The sequence below is a fragment of the Erythrolamprus reginae genome, unplaced genomic scaffold, assembly GCF_031021105.1.
Source record: "Erythrolamprus reginae isolate rEryReg1 unplaced genomic scaffold, rEryReg1.hap1 scaffold_231, whole genome shotgun sequence".
Taxonomy (NCBI): Eukaryota; Metazoa; Chordata; class Lepidosauria; order Squamata; family Dipsadidae; genus Erythrolamprus; species Erythrolamprus reginae.
This window is the reverse complement of record NW_027248599.1, coordinates 1-23,374: the sequence shown is the minus strand read 5'-3', so window position 1 is coordinate 23,374 and position 23,374 is coordinate 1. Positions and strand designations below refer to the sequence as shown.

General features: G+C 41.0%; 1 protein-coding gene across 2 annotated transcripts; it reads right to left on the bottom strand.

The window, feature by feature from the left end:
- Positions 1 to 1,518: 1,518 nt before the first annotated feature.
- Positions 1,519 to 23,076, bottom strand: LOC139156022 (LDL receptor repeat-containing protein egg-1-like). 2 transcript variants are annotated; one of them, XM_070731386.1, is made up of 7 exons: positions 22,848 to 23,076; positions 13,015 to 13,143; positions 11,060 to 11,167; positions 8,250 to 8,486; positions 5,512 to 6,049; positions 3,286 to 3,397; positions 1,519 to 2,186 (listed from the first exon to the last, which is right to left on the bottom strand). In XM_070731386.1, the coding sequence occupies exons 2-7, from the start codon at positions 13,067 to 13,069 to the stop codon at positions 2,142 to 2,144; spliced, it is 1,095 nt and encodes a 364-aa protein (XP_070587487.1). In that variant the 5' UTR covers positions 13,070 to 13,143; positions 22,848 to 23,076; the 3' UTR covers positions 1,519 to 2,141. The 2 variants fall into 2 exon arrangements, with proteins under 2 accessions (XP_070587487.1, XP_070587485.1); XM_070731384.1 differs by lacking the exon at positions 22,848 to 23,076 and adding an exon at positions 15,634 to 20,515.
- Between the last annotated feature and the right edge of the window lie 298 nt (positions 23,077 to 23,374).

The following is a 23,374-nucleotide window of genomic DNA, read 5'->3' as shown; positions in this document are numbered from 1 at the left end:
TCATGAAAAGATTCTCTAATGATTGTTGCCTATTTCCATACCAAGCAACCGATGGTCCCATGATAACAACAGTAAGTCAATAAGGAAGTGAACTCTGGAACTGTTCTTATACTTTGAAAGCATCTTGTACACAAAGGAAAGGGCAGGGCAGATACACTTTTATGCCTTTTTCCAATAAAGAACATTTAATTGGATGGTGTAAGCTCTTCAAATATATAGTTGTGTACTTTCACAGGCAAGGCTGGTTTCATAGGAGAAACTATACATGCTGAGTATGACACTGATGCTACTTTATTAGGGTCAACCCAGGGTGAAAATCCTACTTCCGGTAATGCCCCCACGAAGTATTTTATTCATTTGTTTGTTTATTTTGTTGAGTACGTATTGGTAGTATACAAAGATATAATAATATTTATATTTATGATACTAGTAAAAGAGAAACATTAGGAGAGGGGATGGAAGGCACTCTGGTGTACTTATGCACGCCCCTTACTGACCTCTTAGGAGGTCAACAGTGGATAGTCTAAGGGTAAAGTTTTGGGGGTTAGGTGATGATACTACAGAGTCTGGTAGTGAGTTCCATGCATCAACTACTCGGTTACTAAAGTCGTATTTCAGGCAGTCGAAGTTTGTATCTGTTGTGTGCTCGAGTGTTTTTGTGATTGAAGCTGAAGTAGCTGTTGACAGGAAGGACATTGTAGCAGATGATTTTATGGGCTATGCTTAGGTCGTGTTTTAGATGATGTAGTTCTAAGTTTTCTAAACCTAGGATTGTATGTCTAGTTGCATAGGGTATTCTGTTGCGAGAAGAGCAGTGGAGGGCTCTTCTAGTAAAGTATCTCTGGACATTTTCTAGAGTATTTATGTTTGAAATGTGGTGTTTTCTTCCATATCCCCCCCCTCCTGGCAATGCTTTACAATCTTCTACCAACTGTGTAGTTTGATGCTGCTATGGATTGATAATAAAGTTGGAGAGAAAAATCCCCTCTTCTTCATTTACCAAATCACCTATTCTTCTGCACATTATAAGCTTTTAAAGATATTATAAAGAGCAATGCTACATGATGATCCTGAGTTGGCCTAGGCAAAAATTCCCAGGAATGTTGCTAATTCAATGAAGAGCCATGAAGCAGTCATTAGTGGAAGAACTGGAAAATCCACCCAAGATTTCATGATGGGACAATGCTACTCAGTGCCAAAGGCTCTAAGAAGAAAAGAGAAAGGAAGACCAGGTTCTACCAGCCAAAAAGTGTTGTTCCGGCTATACAAACACACACACACACACATACACATATATAGCCTTATCTCTAAATAGAAATGTTAGAACCTTTTTAGTCAACAGAATCCATATGCATACAAGCAGGGGGGGAAAAACTATGCTACAATCTATTCAGTAGAGGGAAAACGGAATTTTTCAAAGAATTTTCCACTTAAACCACAGTAAACCATTAAGGGAGAATGGAAAGTAGCGACCAGTGTAAATATAAATCTTTCCAAAAAAATACACCTGCAAAAATGAAAGGAAATGCTATTTGATATTTTAATGAAAGGGAAAAATCACAAGAGATGCTTCGCATTGCGTCTTGCATCTAAATTCATGAATTCATAAAAGCCTGTGAAAGAGGGATTAGTAAAATTTAGCAGGTCTGGGACACAAATCATATCATTCAAAGGGCTGAATTCTTGTAGGATCTTAAAATCATTTGAGCCAAAGTTTTTATTTTGCATTCGGTTTTTCATACAATCATATATCATCCTTTATTTGCAAAGCTGATATGTGACTCTAGGCATAGTACTATACAGCTTGCCAACTGGGTAAGTGCTGCTAGTTGAGGACTAGATCCAGATACGCCGTTTGGCCTCTAGAAGTGATTGCAATTCATTTCACTGGGTCTCCACCTCACTGTAAAACCAGAATCCAACTCATGCTATCAGCAGAATCTCTCCATGTTTGCTACTTTCAGCTGGCTTTTAAAAGGCTATTTAAATAGCTTTTAAAAATGCTATTTAAAATGAACAGTAAAAGACTGAGTGTTAATATAATAAATACGACATTGAGAAATTCCCATTCTGAAATTCTGCACAATCATCGCTGGTTTCCAGCTGGAAAAAAGGTTTATAGTTCACATAGTTCGTTTTCCTTACAAATCTGTGCTTGTCTTTGTCGTCAGAGGAGTTACCATTTCCTATTGGGTGGGAAAAACCAAAAGTCAACATTTTATATTATATTCTTTGCCTGTTTAGATTTTTTTTCTTCATTTTGCAAGATCCTGCAGCCATTGTATGTGTTTGCATGCTCGTTTTATCTAATCAAGCACAATCTATAAAGAAACTCTACCAGCTTTGCAAAATAAGACACAGTTAATTTAAATAGCAAACTATCCTTCAATCAGTCTCAAAATCAATTTCTATAGGGAAAGAAAGGTTGTGATTCTAAAACTTTTCAACTCAAAAAAACTGCACACAGGTTACTATCCTTGATTTTAAATTATATTCAAATATTTAAATTATGTTATAAACTTATAAATTATATTTAAATATTTAGAAACATAGAAGATTGACGGCAGAAAAAGACCTCATGGTCCATGTAGTCTGCTCTTGTACTATTTCCTACATTTTATCTTAGGATGGATATATGTTTATCTCAGGCATGTTTAAATTCAGTTACTGTGGATTTGCCAACCACGGCTGCTGGAAGTTTGTTCCAAGCATCTACTACTCTTCCAGTAAAACAATATTTTCTCATGTTGCTTCTGATCTTTCCCCCAACTCACCTCAGATTTCCCCCCCTTGTTCTTGTGTTCAGTTTCCTATTAAAAACACTTCCCTCCTGGAACTTATTTAACCCTTTAACATATTTAAATGTTTCGATCATGTCCCCCCTTTCCCTTCTGTCCTCCAGACTATACAGATTGAGTTCATTAAGTCTTTCCTGATACATTTTATGCTTAAGACCTTCCACCATTCTTGTAGCCCGTCTTTGGACCCGTTCAATTTTGTCAATATCTTTTTGTAGGTGAGGTCTCCAGAACTGAACACAGTATTTCAAATGTGGTCTCACCAGCGCTCTATACAGTGGGATCACAATCTCCCTCTTCCTGCTTGTTATACCTCTAGCTATGCAGCCAAGCATTCTACTTGCTTTCCCTACTTCCTGACCGCAGTAAATTATTTAAATTATATTTAAATATAAAGGTGCTATAATTCATTCAAGATTATAGAGAAAGCTACCAAGTGTATGTGCTTGGGACTGAAATAAGACTTTAAAATGTTAGAAGCTGTTACCTGGCCTGGGTCATAAGCAGCATTGATGCACGTTTCATCTTCAACAAAGCTGTCAGATTGATTATCCTTCTGGTAGATGGCCAATTTTTTATCAGATTCCGTACTGGATGCCCTTTGAGAAAGAGAGACAGAATTCTAATGTGTACAACAGTTTAAATGCCAGGTTGTTTTTCAGAGTTGTAATTTTACATTAGCATTAGTCCCATTACCACATTTCCAATATCATGTTGGCAACTGCCTCATAAAGACCATAGTTGTTGTTTATTTCAAGATACCTTCATAGTCCTACACATAGGTCAATACTCCATGAACTACAATGTGTTCAACAGCAAAAATAACCACAGATCAAGAACAGCGAAACACACAGTTGAGGCATACTAACATAGGCAACACCTCCTGTATAAACAGAGGCACAGAATCAAGATCAGTACTGTTTTATAAAAACCCTAGTAAGATCACAGCTGGAATATTGCAACCAATTTTGGTCACCATACTACAAAAAAGATGTTGAGACTTCGGAGAAAGTTCAGAGAAGAGCAACTAAGATGAGACTAAATCTCATGTCATCTGGAGACTAAAACATAGGAAGAACAACTTCAGGATTTGGGTTTGGTTAATCTAAAAAAAAAAAGAATTAGGGTGACATGATAGCAATATTCCGGTATTTGAAGGGCCGCCACAAAGAAGAAGGGGTCAAATTATTCTCCAAAGCACCAATGGGCAAGACAAGAAATAATGGTTGGAAACTCAACAAAGAGAGAAGCAACCTGGAATTAGGGAGAAACTTCTTAACAGTGAGGACAATTAACCAGTGGAACAGCTTGCCTCTAGAAATCCACCTTATTCTATTCTATTCCTAGGAAAAACTCAGCTAACATCTTGGACCTGAGTAAACAGTCAGGACTTCAAAGTCTTCAAAGTCTAACAAGGTTGGGGTCTGTTGAATCTCCTATGTTGAATTCTATAGGATAGGTGCCGTGACAGAAAAACCTTGCCTCCTAGGCCCCTCAGATACATGGGTCACATTCAACATGAAACTAAATGTTTATTGTCATAAGTCAACAGTCACCTGAAAATAGAATAGAATAGAGTAGAATAGGGTAGGGTAGGGTAGAATACAGTACAGTACAGTAGAATTCTTTATTGGCCAAGTGTGATTGGACACACAAGGAATTTGTCTTTGGTGTATATGCTCTAAGTGCAAGTATACTGACTGGATAGGACTGGGTTTTGAATTAGATAGCATTCCAAGAGCTTCAACAGACAATCTCAGGCCTATTTAGTCTTCATAATGCTTAGTATAACTTTCTGCTTGCTGGGTGGTCTACCTCCAAATTTATAGCGTCATACTTTCTAGCAGCAAATGCACTCCTAACTAGATGAATATCTACTCAAGTAGGACTAAAAATGCAATCGGTAGCACATGTGAAGAATCTTATCAGGCAGGATTCACTTGACCAATAGAGCAAGGTAGTACAATTTATTTTAAATGCCACCCATCCCAAATTCCTTGCAGAAAAATGCAATATAAATACAGTAAGCATTGTATAGAATAGACAACTTACAACTCCGTCGTGTCCGTTCCGACTTAATTATAGTTCATAAAATCATATACCAAAATGTCCTACCTGTTAATGACTACTTCACCTTCAACCGCAACAACATACGAGCACGAAATTGATTTAAACTAAATATCAACCGCTCCAAAATTGACTGCAAAAAAATACGACTTCAGCAACAGAGTAACCAACGCCTGGAATGCACTACCTGATTCTGTGGTTTCTACTTCTAACCCCAAAACCTTTAACCTTAGACTATCTACAATCGACCTCTCCCCCTTTCTAAGAGGTCTGTAAGGGGCGTGCATAAGCGCACCACTGTGCCTACCGTCCCTGTCCTATTGTCTTCTTTTGTTACTTTTTTATCATTACTTATCTAATGTTTTATTTGTACAAATTACCACCTTATAATTGTTTGACAAAATAAATAAAATAAATAAATAAAAATAAAAAGAGAGTGACGAAGTTACGGTTAGTAGAATTACACTCTAACGTCAAACACCAATTGTCGTTAATCCCAAAATGTTAGTCCTTCAAAGGGGAAATACAGAAAAACAGACATTAATTCCAAGATAGATCTGGAAGCAGAGAAATGTATTGCACCTGCCTATTTTCCCCACTGAACATGGGTTAATTTGAAAGAAGGAAAGAGGATAACCAAGCTTACCTTAGACGTGATCTTTGCCTCCGAAAGTAGATAAAGATCCCTGCAGCTCCCATAACAAGTAGTAAGACAGTAATGATACTCAAAACAACGGAACCAGCCATAGACCTTGGTTTCTCTTTTTCGCAGTAGTCACCACTATATCCCAACATGCAACTGCACCTTATTCTATGGTTTTCCACAGTACAGTCTCCTCTCATGTTGCAGGTGTCACTGTTACAAGCATGTGACCCTAAGTCATTTTGTTTGACCCCCTGCACCAGAGAGGGGTGTTGCCATATCCCTGCTGCAGGTCGTGTAGGTTTTTGCCTTCTTCTTGAAGTACGGATCTGCGTAGTAGTAGTTGTTGTTGCACTTTTAGAGACAGTAACAGTAGTACTCTTGTGTTTTGTCTGTGGTTGCACATGAGCCTTTTTAGTGACAGGTTTCTTTGTGTGGATTTTGATGGGTGCCAGAGTTTTCTTTTCATGGAAGGGTTTTGTTGGCAGCTGTGTTGTCCAGGATGGAGTTATTGCCTGGGGTTTATTGACAATGTAGTGACCTGTCAGTAGAGAACATCATTTACATACATCACTTCTGAGTACAGCAGAATCACGGTTGAATATTTTGCAGCTGGCCAAAGGTTCTTAACAGAAAGAGTTAGCTGGGTTTCCTCCCCCCAAAACCCCTATAATGCCTACTCAAAAGTTAGGTGTAGGGCATAGGGACAGGTCCAGGTTAGTGGAAAAACTGTCCTATTCTGTTGCTTAGATCCAGTGTTTCCCAACCTTGGCAACTTAAATATATCTGGACTTCAACTCCCAGAATTCCCCAGCCAGCAAATGCAGGCTGTGGAATTCTGGGAGTTGAAGTCCAGATATCTTGAAGTTGACATGGTTGGGAAACACTGGCTTAGATGGTACATACCAGCTAAGGCAGCACGTTCAGGGTTCTTTCAATTAAACAGTGCCACCTACTGGTACCCAGGGAATGTGTCTACTTGTCCCTCTGGAACAAGATCTCACCTGAAACCTGTGGACTCCTTCCATGTTTGATGTTCTCTAAAGTGCTGCAGACCCACCGGTTCTTCTCCAAGGCATTTGGTTAAAGTGGTGGAACCCCTTGTTGGATGTGTTTTTAATGTATATATTTTTTATATTGAGCAACTGAATTCCATCTTGTTTTCTTCTGTATTGTGTTTTTATTATTTTTAGATTATGAGCTGCCTAAATTTAGTTTGGGGGGTCAGGAGGCTCCTAAAGTTAAAAAAACTAAAAGCTAAGCCATCACACTTTCATTGTCTGATAAATAAAGGTGTATGGTGGCATACATATAACCTTTAAAAATAGGCAATGCTTGCATTTCAGCTAGTTTGACAAACTGACTTCCCCAGTTCAGATGTGATCACCTTTCACTGAAGTTTATTTACCTTCATTCCTTTTATTGTCCCTTCTATAGAGTTTCAGACTCATAACACCTTACCTGACTAAATATCCTGGAAACTCTGATCATTTTTATGTAAAACTGTTATGGTTGGATTAATATGATTGAAGGTAGCTAAATTTTGTTATACTGTCTGTAAAATTAGGCAGACCTTGACCACCTATTGATTTTAATTTAATTAAATTAATTTGACTTCTAAGCCATCCAATGTGACTCACTGGTTTATTTTTTTTTACCATCAACTGCAATCTATTTCTATGCCTTGTTCTGTTTGGTTCTGTTTTGTTTTATTTTAATGTTTAATTATTTGTGCTGGTCCAGGATGGTGAAAAAAAAAGATCTGATTTTGATTTGATCCCTTTTTTCATATTATATTGGCATCACTCTACCTTTCTGAAAAAATTGCAGAGAACTGCATTTTTAAATATGATACTGAATGTTGAGAGATGTTAATCCCTTGTTTATATGGCTACAATTTCCAGGGAGAGGAACAAAAATGACTATGTAATTTAAACATGTCACACAGTATGTTTAGATTTGACTAATGTACTATTTTAGACATTTGATACAAAAACAAAACAACTTGAACCGGGAAATTTGATGGGAGGTTTAAAAATCTGATGCGCTAATCCCCTATTAATTTCTGAGTAACTATTGTTACGTGGAAACTACAGCCATTTGTTCTTTCCCCAAGCTGGTAGTCATAGAAGGTGTTGATTTTACTATGAAATGGTCACTGAATTAAAGCAGGCTATTTTATGAAATAGCCATTTATTTTCAAACCCCATCTTGTAGTAAGTGCACCCTTCTAATGTGAATATCCTTCTCCTGCTTTTCCTTTTAAATTACTGTTTCATTACATTGTCGTAAAAGGCAGGTGCTACATTATAGAACTATTGTATAAATTATTAACGCTCTGATTATTTAGAATCTAAATTTTAGATAACTTAAACCTTTTTTAAAAAAAACAAGAAAAGAAGTCTTGTGATTTCAAAATGATTATGATGATTTCAAGTCACTATGATTTCAAAAACGTTAATGTGGATATACATGAAGCTGCTTAAATTATGAATGGAGAGCCGAGGAGAGCTGATATGCATTTGTTTGTACAGTACTAGGGAAAGCACCTTATTTCAGTAAATGCAATCAGCCTATCCAACATTCAGAAGTTTATAAAAAGCATTTGTGTTAAATAAACAATTGATTTTTAACATTTAACAAAAATCCATTTCAACAACATATCCATCCTTCAGGTATTAATGAGCTGTTTCTGTTGCATTCATCTCTCTGATTGTTTCAATACAGGTTTTCATACTCACAATTCATCTCATCAGATCCATCTTGGCAATCAAGATTCCCATCACAGACTTGCTCTTTTACAATGCATTTGGTGTGGTCCAAGCAGGCATGAAAAGGCTCCGAGCATTTCACGGCTTTGATGCACAGAGTACTGCGTTCTAAAATGTACCCGGTGGTGCACCAGCAGCTTCGTCCATGCGGATTTGGTAAACAGATCTGACTGCATCCCCCGTGCTTTTCCGAACAACCATTCCTCCCTGGAAACCACAAGACAGAAAATAATTGCTTCAGTTCTGTTTCCCACTGCAGAACATGATAAAGCAAGGAAGGGACTCTTGTGAGTCCCTTAGATCAGTGTTTCCCAACCTTGGCAACTTGAAGATATCTGGACTTCAACTCCCATAATTCGCTGGTTGGGGAAATCTGGGAGTTGAAGTCCAGATATCTTCAAGTTGCCAAGGTTGGGAAACACTGCCTTAGATTGCAAGGCGATCAAACCGGTCAGCCTTGGAGGAGATCAATCCTGGCTGCTCTTTAGAAGGCCAGCTCCTGAAGATGAAACTCAAATATTCTGGCTACCTAATGAGAAGAAAGGACTCACTGGAGAAGAGCCTAATGCTGAGAAAGCTTGAGGGCAAAAGAAGAATGGGAATTACAGAGAATGAACTGGCTGGATGGACTCACTGAAGCAGTCTGTCAGGCCGAAGCACTATCATTGCTTTTGGACACTAAGAACTGTTTTGAGTAACCCATTTTTGTTTATTTAATACAAGTTTGCTGATTAGCAGAGCATGTGTGTGTTTGATTTCTTTTCCTTGGACTATTACGCATTGCCTGAGCCAGTCAGGCAGAACAGAAGGAGGCCAAGGTTTCGACTCTGATTTATTGTTCAGATGTTAATTGGAATGCTAACATAGATAGCAGGAGCTTCAATGGTCTCTGTGGGGGGGATGGTAGAGGACAGGAAGGCCTGGAGGGTTGCGGTGGGTTGGACATGACTTTGCAACTAACAATAACAACAAGGAAGCAATTACTTGGCAATCTGGCTGGCATGCTGTTGGCTTGGGGAGATATTCTGACACCACCTCACCAATTTCAACACCTAGAATAAGTCAATATATGAAATAGTCAATCTTTTTCCAGACGGTATGTTTTCCAGGAGGGTCTCACTTAGCCTATATGCCTAGGGGAGAGAGAGGCTCTCAATCCAAACAATGGCGGTTACATCCTTGTTCAGGATTGATGCTTGGAGAACATCCCACTTTTGGTAGGTCTAAAACTTAAAACTTTTACTTTGCCAAAAAGGTACCAAAGAATGGTATTGGGCAATGTAGTCCAAGTATCCCACGATGATGGCGGTATCAAACTTAATTTCATTAAGGTTGCATCAGGGTTATGTTTGACCTCGGGGGAGCCAGGGTGGGCGTGGCTAGGGCAGGCATGGCCAGCTTGACATCACTCGTGTTGGGGCGCCTCTGATGTCCCAAGTGCTGTGTCAGTGCAAACAGACTCCTGAGGTTTTTGACTGCCAGCCTCCTGCAATGCTCTGTCGGTAAAAATGGAGCTTGGAAGGGCCGCATTGCCATTCACTGGCAGAACATTGCAGGAGACCATGGCAGTTGAAAACAGAACTCGGGAGCCCATTTTCGCTGCCACAAGCACCGTGGGCCAGTCCTTTGCTGTTTTCAGGGCAGCCCCATGGTCCACATCTAAGTATTATTATTATTATTATTATTATTATTATTATTATTATTATTAATTAGATTTGTATGCCGCCCCTCTCCGTAAACTCGGGGCGGCTTACAGCAATGATAAAAACAATATATAATAACAAATCTAATAGTTAGAATCTAAAATAACAATAATACATTTAAAAAGGCTAAAAAGCAATAAACCCCAATATATAAAAAACATACATACAGTCGTATCATACATAAAAAACTACATAGGCAGGGGGAGATGTTTCAGTTCCTCCATGCCTGACGACAGAGGTGGGTTTTAAGGAGTTTACGAAAGGCAAGGAGGGTGGGGGCAGTTCTAATCTCTGGAGGGAGCTGATTCCAGAGGGTCGGAGCCGCCACAGAGAAGGCTCTTCCTCTGGGGCCCGCCAAACAACATTGTTTAGTTGACAGGACCCGGAGGAGACCAACTCTGTGGGACCTAACCGGTCACTGGGATTCGTGCGGCAGAAGGCGGTCTCGTAGATACCCTGTCCGGTGCCATGAAGGGCTTTATAGTTGATGACCAACACTTTGAATTGTGACCGGAAACTGATCGGCAGCCAGTACAGGCCACGGAGTGTTGTAGAAACGTGGGCGAATCTGGGAAGCCCCACAATAGCTCTCGTGGCCGCATTCTGCATGATCTGAAGTTTCCGAACACTCTTCAAAGGTAGCCCCATGTAGAGAGCATTACAGTAGTCGAGTCTCGAGGTGATGAGGGCATGAGTGACTGTGAGCAGTGACTCCCGGTCCAAATAGGGCCGCAACTGGTGCACCAGGCGAACCTGGGCAACCCCCCCCTCGCCACAGCTAAAAGATGTTTCTCTAATGTGAGCTGTGGATCGAGGAGGACGCCCAAGTTGCGAACTCTCTCTGAGGGGGTCAATAATCCCCCCCCAGGGTTATGGACGGAATTTCCTTGGGAGGCAAAACCCGCAGCCACTCCATCTTATGCAGGTTGAGTTTGAGTTTGTTGACACCCATCCAGGCCCCAACAGCTTCCAGGCACTGGCACATCACTTCCACTGCCTCGTGGGTTGGATCTGGCCCACAGGCCTTGAGTTTGACCCCCCTGCCCTATGACTTCTCAAAGTTATAATGAACTTTACCTTGTTGGTATAGTTTGCTGTAGATCTTTATATCCACAAGTTTCTGTTTTGTTTGAAACCACCAGTTTTCTACTATTTCCTGTGGACTATACCACACCTTTATTGCACCTGTTAGGAAAAAATGTAATCAGATTTGAGAAAACATTTTGCTGCTACACAGAGGATTGCTATCAATTTACAAAATACCACATAACACTTGATTATTATCAAATATTATCAATTTTGCCACTGGCTAGAACCTATTAATTTCTATTGGGATGCAATACCAGTAGTTCTCAACTTATGACCACAATTGAACCCAAAATTTCTGTGAATAGGAGAGACCATTTTTAAGTGATTGTTGCCGCATTTTATGACCTTTCTTGCCACAGTTGTTAAGTGAATCACTGCAGTTGTTAAGGTAGTAAAGCAGTTATTAACTTCCCCGCTTCCCCACTGACTTTGCTTGTCAGGAGCTCACAACATCTGATCACATGACTCTGGGGCACTGCAACCATCATAAATATAAGTCAGTTGGCAAGGAGGATCTGAATTTTAATCATGTGACCCATGAGGATGTTGCAACAAGTGTGAAAAACTGCCACAAGTCAAGTTTTTAAATGTCGTCGTAAGTTTGAGTGGTCACTAAACTAACTTACAACTTACTGTTGTAAGTTGAGGACTATCTTTATCACATTACATTATAACAGGCTAATAACTAGACTAAACACTGAACATTAAATGAACACTTGCCAATAATATATACCCCACCTCCAGACTTCCGTTGCCAGCCAAAGTGCCCGTTTTCGCACTGGTGGGATTCCCCTGCTGGGATTTCCCTGCAGCATCGCAAAATCCAGAGGTGGGGTTTCCCATGGAGGGGAGCCTCAAGGGAATCCCACCATTGCGAAAACGGGCTCTTCAGCTGGCAACAGAAGTCCAGAGGTGGGGTATCCCAGCGGCAGCAGCGGGTTCATAAGGTGAAAATAGTTGGGAAGAAGAGGCGAAAAAATCTTAAACTCCAGGTTTGTATCTCAAAAAGTTCGTATGACGAGGGGTTCGTAAGACGAGGTGTCACTGTATTGTATTAATATGGCTGGAGGCAGGTTTTGAATCTGAACTCACAAAATATTCATTGTATAAGTCTTGACATAAAAACCTGATATCTGTTTCCCTTGATTCTGTGACATGTCATTGTTCTGACTTAAGTAAATGTCCCAAGTGACAAACTGCTTAATACATTAGGATTGAGCTATGGTGGCGCTGTGGTTAGAGTGTAGTACTGCAAGCTGTTTCTCCTGACCCCGGCTGACTGCAATTTGGCAGTTCGAATCTCAGTAGGCTCAAAGTTGATTCAGCCTTTCCATCCTTCCAAGGTGAGTAAAATGAGGACTCAGATTGTTGGGGGCAATATACTCGTCTCTTCAAACCGCTTAGAGAGGGCTGTAAAGCACCATAAAGCGTTAAGTGCTACTGCTATCGGTGACAGAGTGCTTCCCCCTTCCTTGGGAATTCCTATAGCAGTGATGGCAAACCTTTTTTTCCTCAGGTGCCTTAAGACTGTGCGCGTGCGCTATTGCATACACGTGAGTGCCCACACCCATAATTCAATGCTTGGGGAGGTCAAAACAGCTCCCTCCGCCGAGGGCCTCTGGAGGCCGGAAATGGCCTGTTTCCAAACTTCTGGTGGGCCCAGTAGGCTGGTGTTTCGTCCTCTGCAGGCTTCCCTGGAGCTGGGGGAGGGTAAAAATGCTCTCCCCCATCCCCTTGGAGGCTCTCTGGAAGCTAAAAACACCCTCCCAGAGCCTCTGTGTGAGCCAAAAATCAGTTCGCTGACAACCACATGCACGTTGGAGCTGAGCTAGGGCAAGGGCTCGCGTGCCAGCAGATATGGCTCCACGTGCCACCTGTGGCACCCGTGCCATAAGTTTGCAATCACTGTCCTATAGGGTTTGCGTTAGCTTAAGCTTGCTTACGACTGCGTGTTGCTGTTGTCCAGAACATCATTCCATCCCCTATTGCGAAGAGCATAAGGCCATGTATTCCTCCCTCAATGATTCTGTGCCCGGAGCCATCTAGACGAATGCTTTCCACGGAACCTTTGGCTACAGGAAAAAGAGCCTAGTTAGCAAAGTAATACAATAGGAAGAAGGAATTGCACAAGATGTTTGATCAAAATGAAATAGATATGTTATCTTTGATATCACTGGAGAGGGGCAGGATATAAATCCAATTAATAATAGTAATAGTAATAGTAATATAATAATAATAATATAAATAATAATATTAATATAAATAATAATAATATTAATCATCATCATCATCATCATCATCATCATCATCATCATCATCATCATCATCATCATCCTTTATGAACTTTTCTTGAAACAGGACAGAAATTATGAGATTTCGAATGGATTTGATTACAGATAAGATATTGGATATGGCCAGAAGGCATCATTGGTTGCATTTTAAGAGAAGGGGATAAAAGTTACTTTTTAACCCTTGTATTCTGTTCGAAAAAAGTTCCTAGTGATATGTTCGGGTCACATACGACCCGGACCGAAAACACTTCATTTGAAGTGCTTATGTTTGGTCAATTTGAAAACTTTTTTCACTTGGAAAGTAGTCTGAACATTTCTGCACACAATGATATGAAAATTGAAATGAAAAAATTAATCCTTATTGGTTTATTTTGCACATAAATGTGCCCCCCCCCCGTTTTTGTGAATTTTTTTCAATTTATGGATAGTTTTGCTTGCAAAATCCATTCTATTTTACTAAAGTTGGTGTGGGATTGGTAGCTTGAACATTACTGCATACAATGATATGAAAATTGAACTGAAAAAAATTAATCCTTATTGGTTTATTTTGCACATAAATGTGCCTCCCCCCCGTTTTTGTGAAATAGTCTTTACTTTATGGATAGTTTTGCTAGCAGAATGCATTCTATTTTGCTAAAGTTGGTGTGGGATTTGTAGCTTTAACATTTCTGAACATAATGATATAAAAATTGAACTGGAAAAATTGATGCATATTGGTTTATTTTGCATATAAATTTATTTCAATTTATATAAAAATTATGCTGTTAATTTCAAACTTACATACTTTTTTTTAGTAAAATGGATTTCTTTCATAAAATTAGTTATCTGGCTACAATGTGGTTGATTTTCAAAAGGATATTCCAAATATTTATAGACAAATATGTATAAACAGTGACAATAATGGCACACAGCAAGGCCGGGGGTGGTGGTGGCCCTTTTGTGGCAAAAATAAACCAATAAGAACCATTTTTTTCAGTTCATTTATATTTTTCTCATGTTCAGAAATGTTCAATTTAGTATATCAAACCTTTTGGGGGGAAATTCCTCAGGGATTTGTAGCCTTAAAAAATATAAATTGACACGAAATTCAGAAAGGATGGGGGGAGGGGCTTTTTGATCAAAATAGAAATATAAGTCTCAATTTTTCCAGTTCAATTTTCATATCATTATGTTCATAAATGTTCAAACTAGTTTTCCAGTTGAAAAAGTTTTCAAAAAGATTAAATTCAAGTACCTAAAAAAAATATTTTTGGTCCTGTCATATACGAACAGAAACAGATTTGAAGTTATGATTTTTTTTTGCCCAGAAAACAATTAGCCACCACCCCAAAAATATTTTTTGATGACCAGCATTGTTAAATTGAGTAAATGAATGCCTAAGATTTTAAAGAATATTTCGGATTTGGAGCATAAAAAAATAAAAAGTGAAAATGATTGCAAGCAGCCGAGGGGGGGGGGGAGGCCTTATTTCTGATGTTAAAAAACCAGTAAGAATCATTTTTTTCAGTTCCTTTATATTTTTCTTATATTCAGAAATGTTCAAGCTACCAATCCCACACCAACTCCAGTAAAATAGAATGGATTTTGCAAGCAAAACTATCCATAAATTGAAAAATAATTTACAAAAACGGGGGGGGCACATTTATGTGCAAAATAAACCAATAAGGATTAATTTTTTCATTTCAATTTTCATATCATTGTGTGCAGAAATGTTCAGACTACTTTCCAAGTGAAAAAAGCTTTCAAATTGACCAAACATAAGCACTTCAAATGAAGTGTTTTCGGTCCGGGTCGTATGTGACCCGAACATAACATTAGGAACTTTTTTTGCCCAGCAAAAACTAAGCCCCCCACCCCCCCAAAAAAATTCTCATAGAGAGAACCCCTGAAATGATGAAAAGTCATGAAATTTCAAGTTTCAGATATGCAGGGAAAATTTTTTACAGGGACTCAAACTTGGCTTCGGGTCACATACGACCCGAACAGAACAGCAGGGTTTTAAATTGTATAGAATGCGGGAAGTCATTTTTATATTTGTTTTCTAACTCTCTTATTTTTTTCCATTTCTCCCTTTCTTTTTTGCACCTTTTATTATTCGTTAAGGTTTTTTGTTGTTTGTATTAGTTTTTGTTATTGTGATTACAATTCTTAATAAAAGTACTATTAAAAAAGAAGAACATGTACTAGTCTAGGAGTATGGCCAGTTTTGTTTCATGTGCTAGGGAAACGAGCTGAACCCAGAGAATTTGATCCACACATTAGACTGCTTACCTTGGTCAGCCCAATAGAGCCAAGTGCCAGCATCCACTATTGTTAAACCCACAGGGATCAGGGATCTCCTCCAGATTATTCTCCGCCTACTCCCATCCATAGCAGCACATTCTATCGTGGGATCGGGTAGGCCGTGTTCACCACCTAAATCCACAATGCACATGGATGCAGTTGGGGGATGGACCACCACTGTGGTTGGGTTGTAAAGACCATCGCTAAGTACCACGTGCCTATATTTGCCTTCTGAGGCTGCCACTTGGACAGATGCATATTTATTGAAGAGTCTTGAGACACAGCTACGAGACGGTTCTTTATTTAAGCTCTTTTTGCAAGTGACAATCAGCTGGAACACGTCTCAGCTGGGCAAGGGAAAACCGGCTGTATTTATACTATTTTTTCTCCCGCCCAAAACAAGTTGTCAGCGCCTTAACCAATCAGGCGCTGGCTATTAGCATATTTTCCCTAGTAACAGTTACCTCAGGCATAAACAGAGTATTTAACACCCCTCCCTTTTCAGATAAAAAAAAACATACAATTACACAGAGAGCCATGTGACATAGTCAGCCAATCGCTGCGGTCTTTGTATTGTCCTGGCTGACCTGCGCAGTTCATTTGGATCTCCGCTGTTGGCGGGGAAGGATGTCGGATCGTTGGTTCCTTCTGGGACCTCCAGCGGGCCTAGCTGAGCTCCAGTCTCTGGAACAGAACAAGTGGGCACCACATCGTTCTCGGCTGTCGTAGGGAAGGTCGATGGGCTGGGCGAGCTGCAACGAAGTGGTGAGTCCATTTCCAATTCGATTTCGGCTGGTGTTGCGTTGTTTCCTGTTGGAATTTCTGCAGTCCTATCCAGTTCGGATTCAGGGCATTTACGCAGATGGTCGATGTGCCTAGTCCAAACTCGGCCATCGTGTAACAATATTTCAAAAGTTTTTGGAGCTTTTTGTTGCAGTACAGTCCCTTTGAGCCAATTAAGGCCTTTGTCAAAATTCTTAGCAAATACACACTGCCCAATAAACATGTGTCTCTCAGAATCAACAGGCATAACATTAGTTGTACAGAACATGGGGTGCAATCTATCTAAAGTAGACCTGAGTTTCCTGCCCATAAGAATTTCAGCAGGGCTTCTACGGCTTGTGGCATTTGGGGTTATATGTTGAGCCAATAGGAATTCATCTAAGTGCTCTTGCACTTCCCCTGGGCCAGCCCTTCTTAAAGCCTCCTTGGCAACACGCACATACCTCTCAGCCAATCCATTAGCCCACGGGGAAAAAGGAGATATGAGCGCATGCCTGATTCCTAATTGGTCCAGGAACATTTCAAATTGCCTGGAAGTCAGCTGGGGCCCATTGTCAGAAACTATTACATCTGGGCAGCCATGTGTGGCAAACAAATGGCGTAGAGCTCTTATGGTAGCACATGTTGTAATGTTTGGCAGGACAATAATCTCAACCCATTTAGACAATGCATCAACCACTACTAGGAAATACTTAGTTTGAATGGGGCCAGCAAAATCTATGTGAATTCGGGACCAAGGCCCTTTTGGTTGGTCCCAATCCATTGGAGTGGTTTTAGGGAGTCTTGGCCTAGACTCCTGACAGGGGTCACACCTTGCCACCCATCTCTCAATTTCAGAATCAAGTCCTGGCCACCAAAAATGGCCCCTTGCCAAGCCCTTCATCCTTACAATACCAGGATGTCCTACATGCAGCATTTTTAACACTTTTTGTCTTAAAGTTTTGGGAATGATGACCCGGTCACCCCATAATAAACAACCTTTAACAATTGATAATTCCAACCTTTTGTTTTTGAATTCCACAATATCTGGCCCATTACAGTCGGCATCCCACCCCCGTAGCACACAATTTACTACTTTCATAAGAATAGGGTCTTGTTTGTTATGTTCTGCCACCTCCGTGGCAGTAGTCAGGGGTTTATCCTCTAACTCAATGAGCAATACGTCCGCAGAGGGGGCAGGGTCTTGTACTAACTCAGAAAGAGGACATCTGCTAAGGCCATCCGCATGGTTAATACTAGTCCCTCCCCTGTGAGTTAAGGTATAATCATAGGCAGATAAAAAAATGGCCCATCTTATCAATCGTGGGGACATGAATGGTGGAGTTGGTTTGTCTGGGGCTAGGAGTCCTAATAACGGTTTATGATCTGTAATCAATTCAAAATGTCTACCAAAAATATAATGATGGAATTTTTTAACACCTGCTACCAATGCCAGAGCTTCCCTGTCAAGTTGACTATAGTTCCGTTCTGCGCTTGACAGTGTTTTAGAGAAAAATGCTATAGGGGCCTCAGTGCCGTTAGGCAGCACATGAGCCAAAACACTACCCACTCCATAAGGTGAAGCGTCACAGGTGAGGCGTAGGGGAAGTGAAGTACTGTATTGTACCACTACACTTTTGGATGTTAAAAGGTTTTTTATTTGAGAAAAGGCTTTACTCTCACTGTTCCCCCAACTCCATGGGACTTCTTTCTGCAATAGACGGTGTAGTGGTTCTGCCGCTGTGGCCTTCTGCTTTAAAAAAACAGAGTAGAAGTTAAGGAGGCCTAAGAAAGCCTGCAGTTCTGTCTTATTTTTAGGCTCTGGGGCCTCTTGTATTGCCTTGACTTTATCGCATGTAGGATGGATTCCTTCGCCATCTATATTATATCCCAAAAATTGGACACACTTTGTACCCCAAACACATTTTCCAGGTTTAACCTTAAGCCCCTTGTCTCTAAGCCTAGTTAACACCTCCCGTATTCTTGAGTTTAGCTGGGCTTGATACCTTCCCGAAATAAGAATATCATCAAAATAAGGCAAGGTTCCCTTAATTCCTATCAATAAGCGCTCCATAAAACTCTGAAAAATTCCTGGTGCCACACTGACCCTGAACTGTAAGCGGGTGCATCTGAAAGCTCCCCTATGGGTAACAATAGTCTGGGCTAAAGAGGTAGGCTCGTCTACGGGAAGCTGCTGGTAAGCTTGCGCGAGGTCAATCTTTGCAAATAGGTTACCCTCCCCAAGGGAATGGAGTAAATGTTGCACTACAGGTATTGGGTAGGGATGATGTTTTAAAGCCTTATTTAGAGTGGACTTATAGTCTGCACACACTCGCAGGGAGCCATCCTGCTTAAGAGGAGTCACAATTGGGGTTTCCCATGGAGCTTGGTCTACAGGGACCAAAATACCCTGATGGTTGAGCTTATCAAGTTCTGCGTCAAGTTTAGGAAGCAAAGGCAAGGGAACCCTACGTGGTTTGAGTCGGATAGGAGGAACACTAGGATCAATGGAGAACGAAATTGGGGGCCCTTTATAAGACCCTAAAGCTGGACTAAAAACGTCAGGAAATTCCTTGACGAAATCTGGAACCATAGTATTAGATATTTTATGAATGCCAGATATCTCTATTCCAAGGGGAGACATCCAGTCTAATCCTAAAAGTGAGTGGGTGGGCCCTGACACTACTAGTAAAGGTAGGGTAGCTGCAAATTTTTTGTGTACAATTGGAACAGGTAACATGCCTAAAACAGGTATAATTTTCCCTTGAAAATCCTTAATAAGTACATTAGAATACAATAAATCAGTTATGTTAACATGAGGCATATACATTTTGACCTTAGACCAAGGCATAATACTATAGCTAGAGCCAGTGTCTAGTTCCATCTGGCAAGGTTGAGAATTTAAAAGTAAAGAAATGTTAATTTTAGATCTGTTAGCAGTTACAGTGTTGTTAATGGAAATTCCACTGTTACCTCCTAAGTAGTCGCGGTTAGAGTTGGAGTAATTGTAGCGACTAGAAGGTTTGAACCCCTTGTTTTCGCGCGGTTGATTTTGGAAGCGTGGAGCCCGAGGAGTTGAGAAAGCTTCCTCCGGTAGGAAGGCTCGGCAAGCCTCAGCGATGTGCCCTCGGCGACCACAACGGTGGCAATTTGAATCTCGGAATGGGCAACGGTGACGGGAATGGTTGCCACGGCAGCCAGAACAAGGAAGAGATTGTTGCGATTGCTTGAAAGGTCGAGGAAAAGCTTGTCGGATAAAACAGCAGTCGTTTTCAGAGCTTGTAGACGGTTTGATTGCATTCGCAGAGTCGGCCTGTTGATTCGGGGAGGAGATGTGGGCCACGACTTCTTGCTTGTCGTTCTGTTTCAGCTCTTTTGCCGCAGACTCAGCCACCTCGGCTGTTTGAACGAGTTTGATGACTTGTTGCAGGGAATGTTCTTCCTCAGTAAGGAGTTTGTTTCTGACGGTTGCATTCCGCATGCCGAAGATAAGAGCATCTATTAGGCGTGCTTCCGGGTTCTCGAAGCGGCATTTTGACAGCACGGTTCTCAAGCGCGTAGCAAATTGGTTGATGCTCTCGGATTCAGTCTGGCCCATTCTGGAGAATTGGTGCCTGTAGACGATCGCCGGCTTTGTTGGCTTGAAGTGAGCCGAAAGCTTCGTTTTCAAAGCGTCCCAGGAAACCGAATTCGCTGGCGCCGGGTCGGTGAGTGTCTGTGCGAGGTCGAACATTTCCGCTCCACAGTAATTCAGGAAAATCGCTCTTTTCCGATCGTCGATCGCGTCTCTCATGCCGGCAGCCTCGAGGAAAACGTCGAATTTAGCGAGGTAGGCATCCCAAGTAGACTTCTCCGGGTCGAAGTATTCCGGCGCACTCCCGACGGCCAGGGATTCCATTTCAGCAGGCGTAGGTTCGTTCTTCTCTCGTCACCAGGTGAAGAGTCTTGAGACACAGCTACGAGACGGTTCTTTATTTAAGCTCTTTTTGCAAGTGACAATCAGCTGGAACACGTCTCAGCTGGGCAAGGGAAAACCGGCTGTATTTATACTATTTTTTCTCCCGCCCAAAACAAGCTGTCAGCACCTTAACCAATCAGGCGCTGGCTATTAGCATATTTTCCCTAGTAACAGTTACCTCAGGCATAAACAGAGTATTTAACATTTATTGTCAATCCAATAGATGTTGGCACTTAGCCAATCCAGTGCAAGTGATATCACGGTGCCCTTGACTGGCAGAATCTTCTTCACAGAAGCTCTTCCAGTATCTTTAATAGCCAGGACCTTTATGAAGTCGTCATTTAAGTCTGAGAAGTACAATGCAGTACTGCGTAGAGAGTAGTCTACAGCCATCAGGTGAGTTACATTACTCAAGGGGAGACTGCTGTGCTCGGGAAGAGCAGTCTGCCCAGCTGTGGAACGCAGTTTTTTCAGGTAGACCTAGAGTTCAATATTAGAAACAACATTATTATAATAATTTCAGTTTACAAGGGCATTCAGCCATCTGCTCTAAGACAATCCGATCATAGCAGAAGTCCATACAGCTTTTGCTACCTTGTGCGATGCTAAAAATACCATACAAGAGCTTCCATTTATCTCTGTAACGCTTGACTACAAGGGGTCAAGTATCACTTTCCAACAGAATTTCAATAAGGTGTAAAAACAAAAGTGGCTAACTTTTGACAGTGTCACTCTTTTTTGAGAAAGGTGTGTGTTATGTTTTCAGGAGTGCTTTGTAAAAATTAACCCGCAGTCAATGACCTCTACGTTACTCCCTTGTGGGGTGTCTCAGAGGTCGGTCCTCTCCCCTCTGCTATTTAATATCTACATGGGTGAGATCATCCAAAGGCATGGGGTGAGGTATCATCAGTATGCTGATGATACCCAGTTATACATCTCCACCCCATGTCCAGTCAACAAAGCAGTGGAAGTGATGTGCCGGTGCCTGGAGGCTGTTGGATGGGTGTCAACAGGCTCAAACTCAACCCAAACAAGACAGAGTGCCTGTGGGTTCTGCCTCCCAAGGACAATTCCATCTGTCCGTCCATTACCCTGGGGTGTGTGTGTGAATCATTGACCCCCTCAGAGAAATTTAGCAACTTGGGCGTCCTCCTCGATCCACAGCTAACATTAGAACACAATCTTTTGGCTGTGGCGAGGAGGGTGTTTGCCCAGGTTCGCCTGGTGCACCAGTTGCGGCCCTATTTGGAAAGGGAGTCATTGCTCACAGTCGCTCATGTCCTCATCACCTCGAGGTTTGATTAATGCAACGCTCTCTCGGAAACTTCATATCGTGCAGAATGCAGCCGCGAGAGCTATCATGGGGCTTCCCAGATTCGCCCACATTTCTACAACACTCCGTGGCCTGCACTGGCTGCCGATCAGTTTCCGGTCACAATTCAAAGTGTTGGTTATGACCTTTAAAGCCTTACATGGCATTGGACCAGAATACATCCGGAACCGCCTTCTACCGCACAAATCCCAGCTGCCGATAAGATCCCACAGAGTTGGCCTTCTCCAAGTCCCGTTGACCAAACAATGTTGTTTGGCAGGCCCCAGGGGAAGAGCCTTCTCTGTGGCGGCCCTGGCCCTCTGGAATCAACTCCCCCGAGATTAGAATGGCCCCCACCCTCCTTGTCTTTCGCAAATTTCTCAAGACCCACCTATATCGCCAGGCATGGGGGAACTAAGACATCTCCCCCAGGCTTTTATATTTTATGTTTAGTATATATGTGTTGTATGGTTTTAACTGCTGGGTTTTTAATATATTTTTATTTCAATATTAGATTTGTTTTAATGTTACACTCTTTTATTATTGTTGTGAGCCGCCACGAGTCTTCGGAGAGGGGCGGCAAATCAAATCAAATCAAATCAAATCAAATCAAATCAAATCAAATCAAATCAAATCAAATCAAATCAAATCAAATCAAATCAAATCAAATCAAATCAAATCAAATCAAATCAAATCAAATCAAATCAAATCAAATCAAATCAAATCAAATCAAATCAAATCAAATCAAATCAAATCAAATCAAATCAAATCAAATCAAATCAAATCAAATCAAATCAAATCAAATCAAATCAAATCAAATCAAATCAAATCAAATCAAATCAAATCAATAAATAAATGTACTTGTTACTAAGGAAAATTCAAATAGAAGCCACTTTGCTGTGCCAGCATATTAAACAGCTGTAAGAACATTTCATTTGGGAAAATTATTTTGCAATAGTAGTGGGTTCTATTTACCTCTGCTACCAGTTCAGAAACGGAAGCGCAGGGGTAACACTTCTGCGCATTTGCAGAGTGTTTTTTGACGACATTTTGGAGGGTGGGCAGAGCCTCTCACCACTACTACTGGTTTGCCATACTGGGCCCAACCGGTAGCAACCCCTCACTGGTTTGCAGCTACCATTCTCTTTATTATCCAATTGAAAGTAATACCTGTGTAACATCTGTCTGGCCACCCAATAACATGAATGCTGACTCCTTTAATGGAATGCAGGTCTTTCCATCACTTGATAGTACAGATTCAGGCGGGCAATGGCAGCTTCCTTTTTTGCTGGGGCTTAAGAGGCACATATACGAACATCCAACTTCTACACATGGGTTAGGGGCTGGTGCCTGCAGAACTTCATGCATCACCTGAAAGCCAAAATTTCAAGAGTATGAAAATGTTACACCAGGAGTTTCAGGGCATCTCTATTATGCACTTTGTATGTTCCTCCACAAAAATTACTAAAGGAACACAGACTGTGTATACTATGTACAATAAAGTATATTGCACTATTTTCATCCATTGTCTACTTGCATCAGATGGCAAGAGCCAGATAATTTCAAAAAAGCAGTCAATCCACTTTATGACTGTCTGTGTTTTCTTTCATTTGATAGGACTGTTAGATCTGTCTCCAAATCTATAACTGGAATGTGACTATCTTCTTTCTCATCATTCAATCTTCAGAGCCATATAT